The sequence below is a fragment of the Doryrhamphus excisus genome, linkage group LG17 (assembly GCF_037039965.1).
Source record: "Doryrhamphus excisus strain RoL-2023G ecotype Guam linkage group LG17, RoL_Dexc_Guam_v1.1, whole genome shotgun sequence".
Lineage (NCBI taxonomy): Eukaryota > Metazoa > Chordata > Actinopteri > Syngnathiformes > Syngnathidae > Doryrhamphus > Doryrhamphus excisus.
This window is the reverse complement of record NC_136373.1, coordinates 693,589-706,563: the sequence shown is the minus strand read 5'-3', so window position 1 is coordinate 706,563 and position 12,975 is coordinate 693,589. Positions and strand designations below refer to the sequence as shown.

Sequence of the window (12,975 nt, the reverse complement as noted above, 5' to 3'; positions counted from 1 at the left end):
ATTGATTATGAAGTAACTATCTCCACTGTATATTACAATATTTGATCTTTCTGCAGGTTTGGCAGTGGACTACTTCAACGAGCGGCTTTACTGGGCGGATGCAAAGCTGTCAGTCATAGGAAGTGTTCGACTGGACGGCTCCGATCCTGTCATTGCTGTCTCTGGCATCAAAAACAGTTGAGTTATTTATTGTTTATTATTTCTGACGTATTAAAAAATACCCTAATCATAGCTGGGGTGTTGAATTATAAATATAACATGTATCAAATATGTATTTTGACCCTTGAGTAAAAACTTTTATTCTTTTGCAGATCTGGCCCATCCATTTAGCATCGATATTTTTGAGGATTACATATACGGAGTCACGTTAGTCAATAACGTTGTTTTCCGGGTCAGCAAGTTTGGAAAAGGCACCACGGAGAATCTCACCACAGGCATCAACCACGCTACCGACATCGTCCTGTACCACCGATACAAGCAGCCAGAAAGTGAGTGTCAAATCCCATGAGTGTAATGGTAATGGTTATGGTAATGTAATGGTAATGGTAATGGTAATGGTAATGGTAATGGTAATGGTAATGGTAAGGGTTTTATTTCATTTGAACATGCATCAGATTACAATTGAGTGCATCCCATAATCAGTTCCCAGTTCCACATGTCCAAAAGGAGTAGGAAGAAGCAAAGCTTATTAAATCCTACCCCTCCATCTGGTACTTTTACAATCAGTAACTGTTACATTTGTTCACTTCCTGCTTTCCATAATACAGTTTTTTTGTTGTTTTTTTTAATAATGCACCTCGTACAGAAGTACTCGGTGATATGAGTACAATAGTAAGTACGTAAGTGTCAATATAGTGATATATATAGCACATCATGACTGGTTCAAGACTCTTTATCCTTGTATTTAGCAAATTTATTTAATTTATTAATTTATTTTATTAATTTTTGTTTAAAAAAAAATGTTGTTTTTAACATTTTTTTTTTTATTTTTTGTCCCGTACCAAAGTACTGGGTGATATGAGCATCCAATGCCATAATGGGTACCATAGTAAGTGTCAATATAGTGATATATATAGCACATCATGACTGGTTCAAGACTCTTCATCCTTGTACTTAGCAAATTTATTTTCTGTATTAATTTATTTTATTAATTTTTGTAAAAAAAAAAATTGTTTTTAACATTTTTTTTTTTTTTTTTTTTTTGTTCCATACCAAAGTACTCGGTGATATGAGCATCCAATGCCATAATGGGTACCATAGTAAGTGTCAATATAGTGATATATATAGCACATCATGACTGGTTCACGACTCTTTATCCTTGTACTTAGCAAATTTATTTTATTTATTAATTTATTTTATTAATTTTTGTAAAAAAAAAAATTAGTTTTTAACATTTTTTAAATTTCTTTTATTTTTTGTCCCATATCGTACCGTATTTCCAATGATATTATCAATGAATCCATGTAACCTGCCACTTTAAAAACCCTCATACCGACAATTTGCGGTTAAGTGTAGTTGAAAGTTGAACAATGTTCTCACCGCTTGTGTCTCGCCAATCAGTGACCAATCCGTGTGACAGAAAGAAGTGCGAGTGGCTCTGTCTGCTCAGTCCAAGTGGACCGGTGTGTACCTGCCCCAACAACTACGTGGCGGACAACGGCACCTGCGTGGAGAGGTCGAGCCCCACCCAGTCGCCGTTCTGTAAGTCTGCGTCCACACACACATGTTTTTTTTTTTTTTTTTTTACATTTTCACCTCCGTAATGTGGGCGTGTCTCCGTCTCCGCAGCGCCCCCTTCGGGCGCCTGTGATATTCAGTGTCAGAACGGAGGGAGCTGCTTCCTGAACGCCCGTCAGGTGGCCAAGTGTCGCTGCCAGCCCAGTTACACCGGAGAAAGATGCGAGATCAACCAGTGCAGGGATTACTGCAAGAACGGCGGCACCTGCACCGCATCTCATACAGGTGAGACTCTCACCCTCGTTATCGCCAGGACAGGAATTGAACATCTCAACCATGAACATGTCAATTTGACGTCGGAATGTTTGTCCCAGGCGCTCCGACGTGCCGATGCCCCAAAGGCTTCACGGGACCCAACTGCAACCGTCCCACTTGTCAGGACTACTGCCACAATGCAGGGAACTGCTCGGTCAACGCCGGTAACCAACCCACGTGCAGCTGCCCGACCGAGTACCAGGGAGACCAGTGCCAGTACAGTACGTGAATATACTGGTCTGTGACTGTACCGTATCGATAATCATCATAACGATAACACGAGCACTCCTTCTCCTGCAGGTAAATGTGAAGGCTTCTGTCAGAACGGCGGAACGTGCTTGCAAACCTCCAACGGCACCAAGCTGTGTCGCTGCTCCAACCAGTACATCGGACACCAGTGTGAGCTGGACAAATGTCTGTTCTGTGGAACTGGGCGGTGTTTGACCTCGTCCTCGGGGGACGTGTCCTGCAGGTAAACACCCACTGGAGTCAGTCAAAGTAAATAAGGGGAAAGATTTGTTAAATGTCAGCGTCGGCGCCGATGGGGCGGGGTTGGGCGTCCAACTGGGTCAGGGTCCCAGACCATGGTTGTAGAAAAGCCATAATAATACCAGCTGACATTATTTGACAATAATGGTCATGGTTTTATTTCATTTGAACATGCATCAGATTCCAATTGATACTGTTACATTTGTTCACTTCCTGCTTTCCTAAAATAATTAAAGTTTTTTTTGTTTGTTTTTTTATTTAAATTTTTATCCTAATAAAAATTAGGATATTAGAATATAAAATTAAAATTAAAATTAAAAAATAATTTATATAAATATTTTTAATTTTTAATCCAATGACATCATGGGTACCATAGTAACCATCAATATAGTGAGCATCTTTTTAGTGTGACCATTTCTTCTCTGATCTTTCTAAAGATTTGGTCTGTACTCCCTCCAGAACAAAAAAGCAGTGGTATCATCCGCAAATAATACCAGCTTTAAGTCTTTTGTAACTTTGGAGATATCATTAATGTACAAGTTGAACAGTTTTGGTCCCAGTATTGACCCCTGGGGAACTCCGCACATAATATGTATTCAACTAGCTTTATGTATTGTTGCGTCTTGACTCAATTTCAGTGCACAGTAAGTTTATACTGTTATACAAGCTGTACGCAGACTACTCTAAAGTAGTCTAAAGTTGTAAAGGAGGTCCTGTACTCGCTTTTTTGAGACACTGGATGTCAAAAATAAAGTAAGGGAATAACAAGAGCAAATGTGCAGCACTGGAAAGGAATACCGTGGATACTGATGTTCCTTTATGGCTTTCCCGTGGTCGTGTAGGTGCCCCAACGGTCAAACGCAACCCAGCTGCTACACGTGCTTGAACTACTGCAACAACGGCCAATGTACAGTCAACACGCGTACGCTCTTGCCTCAGTGCAGGTAAGACATAGCGCTCTCTTCCTCCGTGCCGCCATCTTGCTTTTGTGGTACATGTTAACTTTGCCACGCGCCGTGTCCAGGTGTCCCGCAGCATGGAGGGGCTACAGGTGTGAAATCGAAGCTTCTTCCGTGGATTCCTCCGCATCCGGTGGAAGTGAGTCACACACATCCTGATATCAGTTTGCACTTTGGATCCATTTGCTGACATGATTGGTTCACACACAAACACAGGCACCGCCTCCATTGTGGTCCCGGTGCTGCTCCTGCTGGTCTTGGCGCTGCTGGTGGTTGGCGCCATCTTGTGGTACAAGCGCAGAATGCGAGGGTAAGTGCTGTCTATTTTTTATTTTTTTTTAACCTTTCTCTTCCCAAACTGGCTTCTCACCTTTGCTGCTTATTTTCACTTTCTCTTTTCACCGTCTATTTCCTGTCTCCCAGGTCTCTTTGGCCAGGCAAATCTGGTTCTCGGTGCTGGCGGTAATTCTTAGGGTTTTTCACCTGTTCAAGCTGTTCACCTGCCTCCCTAATATCCGGATGCTGTACATCCATCCCTGTTATTTTCATCCAAACGTGTCTGTGTGTGTCCCCTAAAGGTCCAAGACTATATGGACTGTTCCACGGAATGACTTCTGTACCTTCCTCTGTTGTACAATCAATAATGTTGTCTGTTGCCGCAGTAACGGGGCCACGCGGTGGCCGTGTGGTTAGCATGTTTTGCCACACACTCAGGAGATTTGGGTTCCAATCTCCGCTTTCAGTCCATGTCTGGAGTTTGCATGTTCTCCCCGTGCATGCGTGGCTTTTCTCCGGGTACTCCGGTTTCCTCCCACATTCCAAAAACATGCTAGGTTAATTGGCCACTCCAAATTGTCCATAGGTATGAATGTGAGTGTGAATGGTTGTTTGTCTATATGTGCCCTGGGATTGGCTGGCCACCAGTCCAGGGTGGACCCCGCCTCTCGAGTGTATCAAGGCGCTCCTAATAATGATGGCGTGTCCACAACTCACTAATTATTGTGTTAATCGTATGTCGCTGGTCTCTTGTTGCTGTTTTCCCGAATGTTATGTCCTTATGCTAACTCCGTTTGTGTATGTTTTGTTATTGTTGCAGGGCCAAGGGCTTCCAGCATCACCGCATGACTAATGGCGCCATGAATGTTGAGATTGGCAACCCCGCCTACAAAATATATGAGGGAGACCCAGATGACGACGCCGGGGAGCTCCTGGATTCAGACTTTGCCTTGGACCCAGAGAAGGTAACATCGCAGAAGGAAATACAGTATTAGCTCCATTTGTATGACTGACACCAGTATTGTCTCAGAAACGCATACGTCCAGCACAGTTAGCACGCTAGCGCCTAGCAAGATAGCACTCGACAGCGAAAGTGCAAAGGCTGTCCTATAATATCCCTGCATCATGCCATGTTTGTATTAGCCGTTAGATGTGAGGAATTGAGCTAAATGGCTGACATGCTAACAGCTAGCATGCTAGCACCAGAAGTGCCAAGACTAAAGCATTCCTATAATCATGCCATGTGTATACAGACCTTTACACAGGAGGAAAATGTTAGCAAAATGCTAACAGTTAGCATGATAGCACCTAGCAAGATAGCATTAATTACTGAAGGTGACAAGGCTGTCCTTTATCCCTGCATCATGCCATGTGTGTATTTGCATTTAGACATGAGTAAATTAGCTAAAATGCTAACACTTAGCATGCTAGCACCTAGCAAGATAGTATTAAGTACTGAAGGTGACAAGGCTGTCCTATATCCCTGCATCATACCATATGTGTATTTTCCCTTAGACATGAGTAAATTAGCTAAAATGCTAACATTTAGCATGCTAGCACCTAGCAAGATAGCAATAAGTACTGAAGGTGACAAGGCTGGCCCATATCCCTGCATCAGGCCATATGTGTATTTGCATTTAGACATGAGTAAATTAGCTAAAATGCTAACATGCTAACATTTAGCATGCTAGCACCTAGCAAGATAGCATTAAGTACTGAAGGTGACAAGGCTGTCCTATATCCCTGCATCATGCCATGTGTGTATTTGCACTTAGGCGTGAGTAAATTAGCTAAAATGCTAACATGCTAACATTTAGAATGCTAGCACCTAGCAAGATAGCATTAAGTACTGAAGGTGACAAGGCTGTCCTATATCCCTGCATCATGCCATGTGTGTATTTGCACTTAGATGTGAGTAAATTAGCTAAAATGCTAACATGCTAACATTTAGAATGCTAGCACCTAGCAAGATAGCATTAAGTACTGAAGGTGACAAGGCTGTCCTATATCCCTGCATCATGCCATGTGTGTATTTGCACGTAGACGTGAGTAAATTAGCTAAAATGCTAACATGCTAACATTTAGAATGCTAGCGCCTAGCAAGATAGCATTAAGTACTGAAGGTGACAAGACTGTCCTATATCCCTGCATCAGGCCATGTGTGTATTTGCATTTAGACATGAGTAAAGTAGCTAAAATGCTAACATGCTAACACTTAGCATGCCAACACCTAGCAAGATAGCATTAATTACCGAAGGTGACAAACATGCAGATATATTTCTATTGTTGTATGAGAATCCTTAGCACAAATGTTGAGTATCCATATTTTGGTATGGATCTCCCCATCACTTTCATTCCGTGGATTTTCCAGCTTCACATTCCAAAGTATCCCATAACATCAGCTTGTTCCCGTCTTTGCTCCGCAGCCCACCAACTTCACCAACCCGGTGTACGCCAGCCTGTACATGGGCGCCCACAACAGCAACAGCTCTCTGGCCAGCACGGATGAAAAGAAGGAGCTCCTCTCCCAGGGCGACGAGAGCACCAACGACCCCCTGGCGTAGAGGCCCCCGCATCCGCCCCCCCCACCCCACCCCACCCCACCCCCTCCCCCCAGCCTGAACTGTGCCAGCATCGCCCTGCCCGACCAGTGCTGAGCCAACCAGCTCTTATCTTTATGCCTTCGCCACCTGATGAGAAAGAAAAGCAGGAAAAACACAAAAAATGCGGAACACTGTAAAAATGTATAAAATGAAGGAGTACTTTTGTAAGTGATTGCAGTATTGTTTTTTTTTTTTTTTTGGACAAGAAAAAAGATGAGCGGGTGATAAACGGATCCATTCTATCCACATTTACTCTTTCATTCTTTCATTCCCTGCAGATCTCCTTCCTCTTGGTCGCTCATTTAGCCTCTACCTCTGTGCAAATGTAAACGATACACACAAATTGCAGTGGAATCATTTTTATTTCATTTTTTTTAACATTTTTCTATGACTTGTAAGATGGAGAAAAGCAGGAATATTCATCCTGGAACACTTTGCCAATTCATTCCATGTGCGGGAGGGGGGTGGGGGGGGGGGGTGATTTGTTTTTCCTGCACACAACATGAACACGTGGAGGATGTGCTAGCATTGTCCTGCTACATTCAAGTGATTGTCTTTTACCTCCTGCACAGACTCATTTGCATATAGATGATAAAACACACACATATATATATATATATATACATATATATATACAGTATGTATATAAACAAAGTGTCTTGAAAGTATACCCAGGAACATGAGTAACAAATAGCAGTCTGTACTTTCTAAGAGTTTTTAAGCATGAGTGCCAGATGATGATGATGATGATGATGATTGTAACAAAGTCTGAAATGTCTAAAGATGGACACCGTGGCCTTGTTTTCCCGTCGGCGGATGAAGTTTGGCGAAGTTCTACAATTGTTACATTTAGCTTTTAGTTGCTTCTCTTTTGACCGAAACTGTACTGACCAAGGGTGATGATTGACAGGCACTTCATGGGAGAAAACGTGCATTCCGATCAGCTTCCTGATGAGAATTCCTTTTGCTCAGCTGCTAACGCTAACCGTCTGTTTGTCTTAAGAATGTCGTTGTTGCTGTTCGCCGCGCAGCTTTAACCTCACGGCCGTGGACGCTAATCTGCCATATAATTGTGCATGGTGCTCACAAACACATCACAAACATTGTCAGCCGTTCTAGAGGAAACATCTTTTACCCCTCAGCTTTTAACGTTTTTTTTTTGAAACATCTGATCATGTAAATTAGAACAACAGTCGGAGAAATGTGTTGGCGAAAACCCACATGGATACTTGTGGCTCTGATTGTTTTTATGATTCTGTTTCTTTTTGATATAAGAAATTAAAATGATTTTTATAGTAGAAAAGCACGGTGGTTGGCGTCCGTCATTTTTCCAGAGGAAAAACATGGAGAAAATGCTGAATATTTACAGAAAACAATGGATGCAACCGTATATTAGTCAGTCACAGGAAGTAGCGTCACACGGGTCCGCCCCCTTTTTGTCGTCTCCATCTCATCCCAGACAAACGGAAACGTCCGTCATCCGTCATCCGTCATCCGTCAGTAATTTTCATACGTTTGTCACTTCCCGAGTTGCGGGAAGCGTTGTCGAGCTCAGACGACTCAATGATTGAACATTTGAAGAAGACTAATATTATAGTACAATAAAAATACATTCTTCAAAAGGTGTCAAATACAATAGAAATATTATGACATAACACTGTTTACACCAAAGGCACATATGACGCAATATATGAGACATTTGGAATTTTTTTTTTTTTTTTTTTTTTTTTAGCAAAATGGCCCGGATACAACCGGCAAACCTCCAAGGAACGTCCCTCTGCTTCCGGAGTCCGTGTCTCTGTGCAGTCGGGAAGACGCTAGCTCACCTCTGCGGACGATCCTTACTGCTTCCATAAATAAATAAATTAGCCGTCCCAAACGCGGCCTCTGTCCCGTTTCCCACTGGGATGTGCAGCTTCAGGGCCAAGACAGGGCAACACGGGTAGGAGTGTTATAGCTTTTGGGGTGGGGGGGGGGGGGACAGAATAAGGCACGGATAAGTGGTTTAGGGTCTCTTCCAACCGTTCCGGATCAAGGCATCAGCTCTCAGGTAAGGCTGGGTTCTCAGATCTGGGAAGTAGGCATGAAAAGAGGGAGGGGTGGGGGGGGGGGACACGTGTTAGCGGACCCTCAGGTATTTATTATTATTATTATCTAAAACATAAAATAATCCCATGTACTTATTATACTTCTTGGCTATGATGACATTGAAATTGAAAGCTTTAGGGATGAAATACGGCAGCAGGGAACGACGGCGAGGATCGTTATTCCGCTTGCAGTGCAATGGTCAACAGGCTCTTCATGGGGGGGGGGGGGGGGGTCACCAGACGTCTGGTGGCCAGCCAATCACAGGGCACGTATAGGCAAACAACCATTCACACTCACATTCATACCTCGTGCCAATTAGATATATATATATTTTTGAATGACAAATCTTGTGACACCCCCAAAATTTATATTAATATTCAATATTATACATCATAATATACTGTACACACACACAGGCCGACGTTATGAACACATTGGTGCAGGAATTGCAAACTGCATGAGACCCAAAATACCGCGGGACCTCCAAAGTCCAGGTTCAAGCTACAGATTATGGAAAAATACGTCATTTTAGGGCACACAAAGTGTATTTTTGCAGGTTGCGTATGGATTATTATCCATAATAATTATGGATTATAGGCTGGATTACGTATGACGAAGCCACCGCGACGCCAAAGACGTGCGCTTCCGCTGCTTAACCTCTCTTGAGGCTGGTATGACAATTAGGGCCGTTAAAATGTTAGTCCCGACGTTCCAGTGGGGTTGAAGATGGCGACAGTTTGACCCAATTAACTGTAGTTAACTGTAGTTAACTGTAGTTAACTGTAGTTAACTGTAGTTAACCATAGTCACAATAATAAACATATTGTTCAACGTGTGTGTATGAGGTCGTGCTCATAACGTCTGTGTGTTCTGATTGATGGTATAATCAGCGTGTGTATGATTGATTGATTGATTGATTGATTGATTGATTGATTGATTGTGGAGCCTGTTGACCAAACAGCTGTAGCAGACACCACGGACGACAGCACAGGACAAAACGTTGTTTGTGGATGAACACCGGACAACATGCAACAAATAGGAGTGGGTGATGATGATGATGATGATGATGATGGCGGACGAAAGAGGCGTGGTTATGCGTCGGAACGTCACGACACTGAGCTGAAAACTGGAGCTTTGGAACAACAGCCGCGTGACAGTCGATGAGTGCGACCGATTGCTGTTGCGTCAAAGCAGATCTTAAGGATTTGTTTGCGCCCAAAGCACAGGGTTGAAGCAGCTGACGTCAGCGCAGCAGCGCAAATGGGTTTCAGCCACGCTACCTTTCTTTTTTTTTTCTAGGAAATACTGTCAAAAATCTTCAGTTCAGCTGGAGACAAACAAAATGGTGGTCGAGGAGAGAAGAGTGACATGTTAGCGGGAAACCAACACCAAACCAGTTAGCCAGTCGTGGAACACAGAAGAAGGCCTGTAGTGATAATCCAGGGATCATGCCGCATGCAGAGAAGGTGGGGGTGAGGGGTACAGGGGAGGGGGGGTGCATACAACAAACACCTGGACAACCTTGGCGTTAAGAGAGGGAGGGGCTAGCAGTTGGCGTCGTCACAGAGGTTGGCTTCACAGAAGAACCGTGAGCCGCGTTTAGCCGTGCGGGCTGTGAAGGGCACGCTCTTCAGTACTGGGGGGGAGGGGGGGGGGGGCAGAGAGAACAAGGTCTTTGTCAAGACAGGAAGGGGGAGGCAGATACCGGACCACATTCACAGCATCAAGGATCAAGGAGGCCTTCTGGATACAGCAACATCGTTAATGTGACATTTAATTGCTGGTTAATGACCCGTTAGCTTGTGCGTGCTAACCCTGGGGCTACTTTATGTTAGCATGGAGACGTGGGACTATTGTACTGGAACTTTTTGGAAAATAGCGGTACTTGTGTGCCAAGCTTTTAGGAATCCTGGACAGCACTCGAAGGAATAAACGCTAATGTGATGCTAGGTGCTGCATCCCGGATGCGACGCCGTGTCGGAATTAACATCCGAAGTGATGCTAGGTGCCGCATCCCGGATGCGACGGCATGTGGGAATAAACATCCCAAGTGATGCTAGGTGCCGCATCCCGGATGCGACGGCATGTGGGAATAAACATCCCAAGTGATGCTAGGTGCCGCATCCCGGATGCGACGGCATGTGGGAATAAACATCCCAAGTGATGCTAGGTGCCGCATCCCGGATGCGACGGCATGTGGGAATAAACATCCCAAGTGATGCTAGGTGCCGCATCCCGGATGCGACGGCATGTGGGAGTAAACATCCCAAGTGATGCTAGGTGCCGCATCCCGGATGCGACGGCGTGTTGGAATTAACATCCCAAGTGATGCTAGGTGCCGCATCCCGGATGTGACGGCGTGTTGGAATTAACATCCCAAGTGATGCTAGGTGCCGCATCCCGAATGTGACGGCGTGTGGGAATAAACCCCCCAAGTGATGCTAGGTGCCGCATCCCGGATGTGACAGCGTGTCGGAATACACATCCCAAGTGATGCTAGGTGCCGCATCCCGGATGTGACGGCGTGTCGGAATAAACATCCTAAGTGACGCTAGGTGCCGCATCTTGGATGTGACGGCGTGTTGGAATTAACATCCGAAGTGATGCTAGGTGGCGCATCCGGGATGTGACGGCGTGTGGGAATAAACCCCCCAAGTGATGCTAGGTGCCGCATCCCGGATGCGACGGCGTGTCGGAATAAACATCCCAAGTGATGCTAGGTGCCGCATCCCGGATGTGACGGCGTGTTGGAATTAACATCCGAAGTGATGCTAGGTGCCGCATCCCGGATGCGACGGCGTGTGGGAATAAACCCCCCAAGTGATGCTAGGTGCCGCATCCCGGATGCGAGGGCGTGTGGACCACGTAGCACAAGGTGCACTTTAAAGGAGCCGAACAGCGGATGACCACAGTCACCCCGGGGCCGTGACGGGCGGGGTGGCCGGAGACGCCCACGCTGTCTGTCCCACCTGTGATGATGTCCTCTATGGCGCCATCCTTGCCCTCGTACACGGGCCGATGGTCCTTGGCCTGCCGCCTGCGCAGCTCCGCAATCAGCTCCTGCTGTTGGTGCCTCTTCTTCTGGGCCTGAACCTGAGGCGGGAACGCCGGGATATTTGAGTGGATACTTGATTGACAGACCCTTGGGACCGTACCTTAGGGTCGTGCTGCTTGGCCTCTTGGGCCAGTAACTTTTCTCTCATTGCTTCCTCCTGCTTTTTCCTTTGTTCATTTTCCTCCACCGCATCCTGTTGGGATGAAGAACAGGATGAAGAAGAAAGCCAAGGCAGCTGGTTGGCCGTTCCGGGACAGAGAAGAAAAACAGGAGTGACACGCCCATCAACATAAACATTGCTCTAAATGTCTTCAGTATCTTAGATGTTTCTTCCAAAATCATTCATGGCAACGTTCTTCTTGCATCAGAGGAGAAACCGTTTGGATCTAATCCTTGTCAGACCTTAAAGAGACAAATACACACAGAAGTTCTTGGCTGCACATTTCCGTAAGCAAATCCCATAAATCTGTACGGAGAACAATCTCAGGAAGCGTGCTGCGTGGCGAGGCAGGGCGAGGTCGTCCACGACGGGACGGGAGGGAAGAAGCCGTCTAAACACCCCAGCTGCTTTCCAGGCAGATCCAGCTGGTCTTTCCTGTTATTTGGACTCAGACTCTGCAGCGCCGCGTCCGTCCTGTGGCACTCAATCACAATCCTGGCCTGCTCGTCTCCGCTCCGACCGAGAGACGGACGGCGTCTGTCCGAGGAACGTCCACGGCGAGTAACGACGGACACGTGACATGTCACTCACCTTGTAGGCCTTGATGAAGCGTACAAACACAGGGAAGAACACGGAGGGCGGAGTTGTCTTGGCGCTCTCTCCAAAGTAGTTCACCACGTTGTTGAAGGCTTCCTAGCATTGGGAAGAGGACGGGATCACGGATGAATCCCAATCCTTGCAGATCACTTACACACGTACACAGTACACGTATGGGAATAATAGTAAATATAGCGACTTCTCTTACGTCCACGTCAATTTCAGACTTCATATAATGCACTGAACTGATATAAGCCCCGCCCATTTGTGATTAAACCCCGCCTACAGTGGCGGAGTCGCCATCCTATCAATCAAATACCTCAGCGGTCTTGGAATCCCTCTGCAGTTTGTCCAGCTGGGAGTCGCTGGCCTGGATGAAGGCTTTGAGGACGGAATGGTCGTGGAGGCTACACTCCCTGCGGATCAGATCCATGCCTTTGCCCAACTCTCGCACGTCCAGCAGCACGTTTTCCAGCGACACTTGGAGCGCAGACACACCGATACGTTATTTTCACAGCATGGAAATACAACTTTATTTTTTTTACACAGGCATATAATAAAATATATATATATATATATATAATACAACTTTATACACAAGCATATAATAAAATATATAAATATATATATATAATACAACTTTATACACAAGCATATAATAAAATATATATATATATATATAATACAACTTTATACACAGGCATATAATAATATATATATATATATATAATACAACTTTATACACAAGCATATAAT

The 12,975-nt window shown here is 45.0% G+C and overlaps 2 protein-coding genes across 5 annotated transcripts in view; one reads left to right on the top strand and one right to left on the bottom strand.

Annotated features, from left to right (window-relative positions):
* LOC131137268 (low-density lipoprotein receptor-related protein 1-like) overlaps nt 1–7,622 on the top strand; it is a 74,798-nt gene extending 67,176 nt beyond the window's left edge. Inside the window, exons 79-90 of one of the 2 annotated variants that reach the window (XM_078797749.1) lie at nt 57–176; nt 312–488; nt 1,561–1,701; nt 1,789–1,962; nt 2,052–2,213; nt 2,293–2,464; nt 3,324–3,425; nt 3,506–3,579; nt 3,657–3,750; nt 3,864–3,902; nt 4,537–4,681; nt 6,143–7,622. In XM_078797749.1, the coding sequence (XP_078653875.1) occupies nt 57–176; nt 312–488; nt 1,561–1,701; nt 1,789–1,962; nt 2,052–2,213; nt 2,293–2,464; nt 3,324–3,425; nt 3,506–3,579; nt 3,657–3,750; nt 3,864–3,902; nt 4,537–4,681; nt 6,143–6,280 (1,538 nt within the window). In that variant the 3' untranslated portion in view covers nt 6,281–7,622. The remainder of the gene's footprint in view (nt 1–56; nt 177–311; nt 489–1,560; nt 1,702–1,788; nt 1,963–2,051; nt 2,214–2,292; nt 2,465–3,323; nt 3,426–3,505; nt 3,580–3,656; nt 3,751–3,863; nt 3,903–4,536; nt 4,682–6,142) is intronic. The other variant, XM_078797750.1, reaches the window with a different exon arrangement.
* The window catches only part of fmnl3 (formin-like 3), a 40,827-nt gene continuing 34,351 nt past the window's right edge, over nt 6,500–12,975 (bottom strand). For 2 of the 3 annotated variants that reach the window (XM_058084997.2, XM_078797751.1), the window contains 6 exons: nt 12,539–12,699; nt 12,214–12,315; nt 11,563–11,655; nt 11,377–11,500; nt 9,929–10,043; nt 6,500–8,389 (listed from right to left, as the gene is read on the bottom strand). In XM_058084997.2, the coding sequence (XP_057940980.2) occupies nt 9,952–10,043; nt 11,377–11,500; nt 11,563–11,655; nt 12,214–12,315; nt 12,539–12,699 (572 nt within the window). In that variant the 3' untranslated portion in view covers nt 6,500–8,389; nt 9,929–9,951. The remainder of the gene's footprint in view (nt 8,390–9,928; nt 10,044–11,376; nt 11,501–11,562; nt 11,656–12,213; nt 12,316–12,538; nt 12,700–12,975) is intronic. The other variant, XM_058084998.2, reaches the window with a different exon arrangement.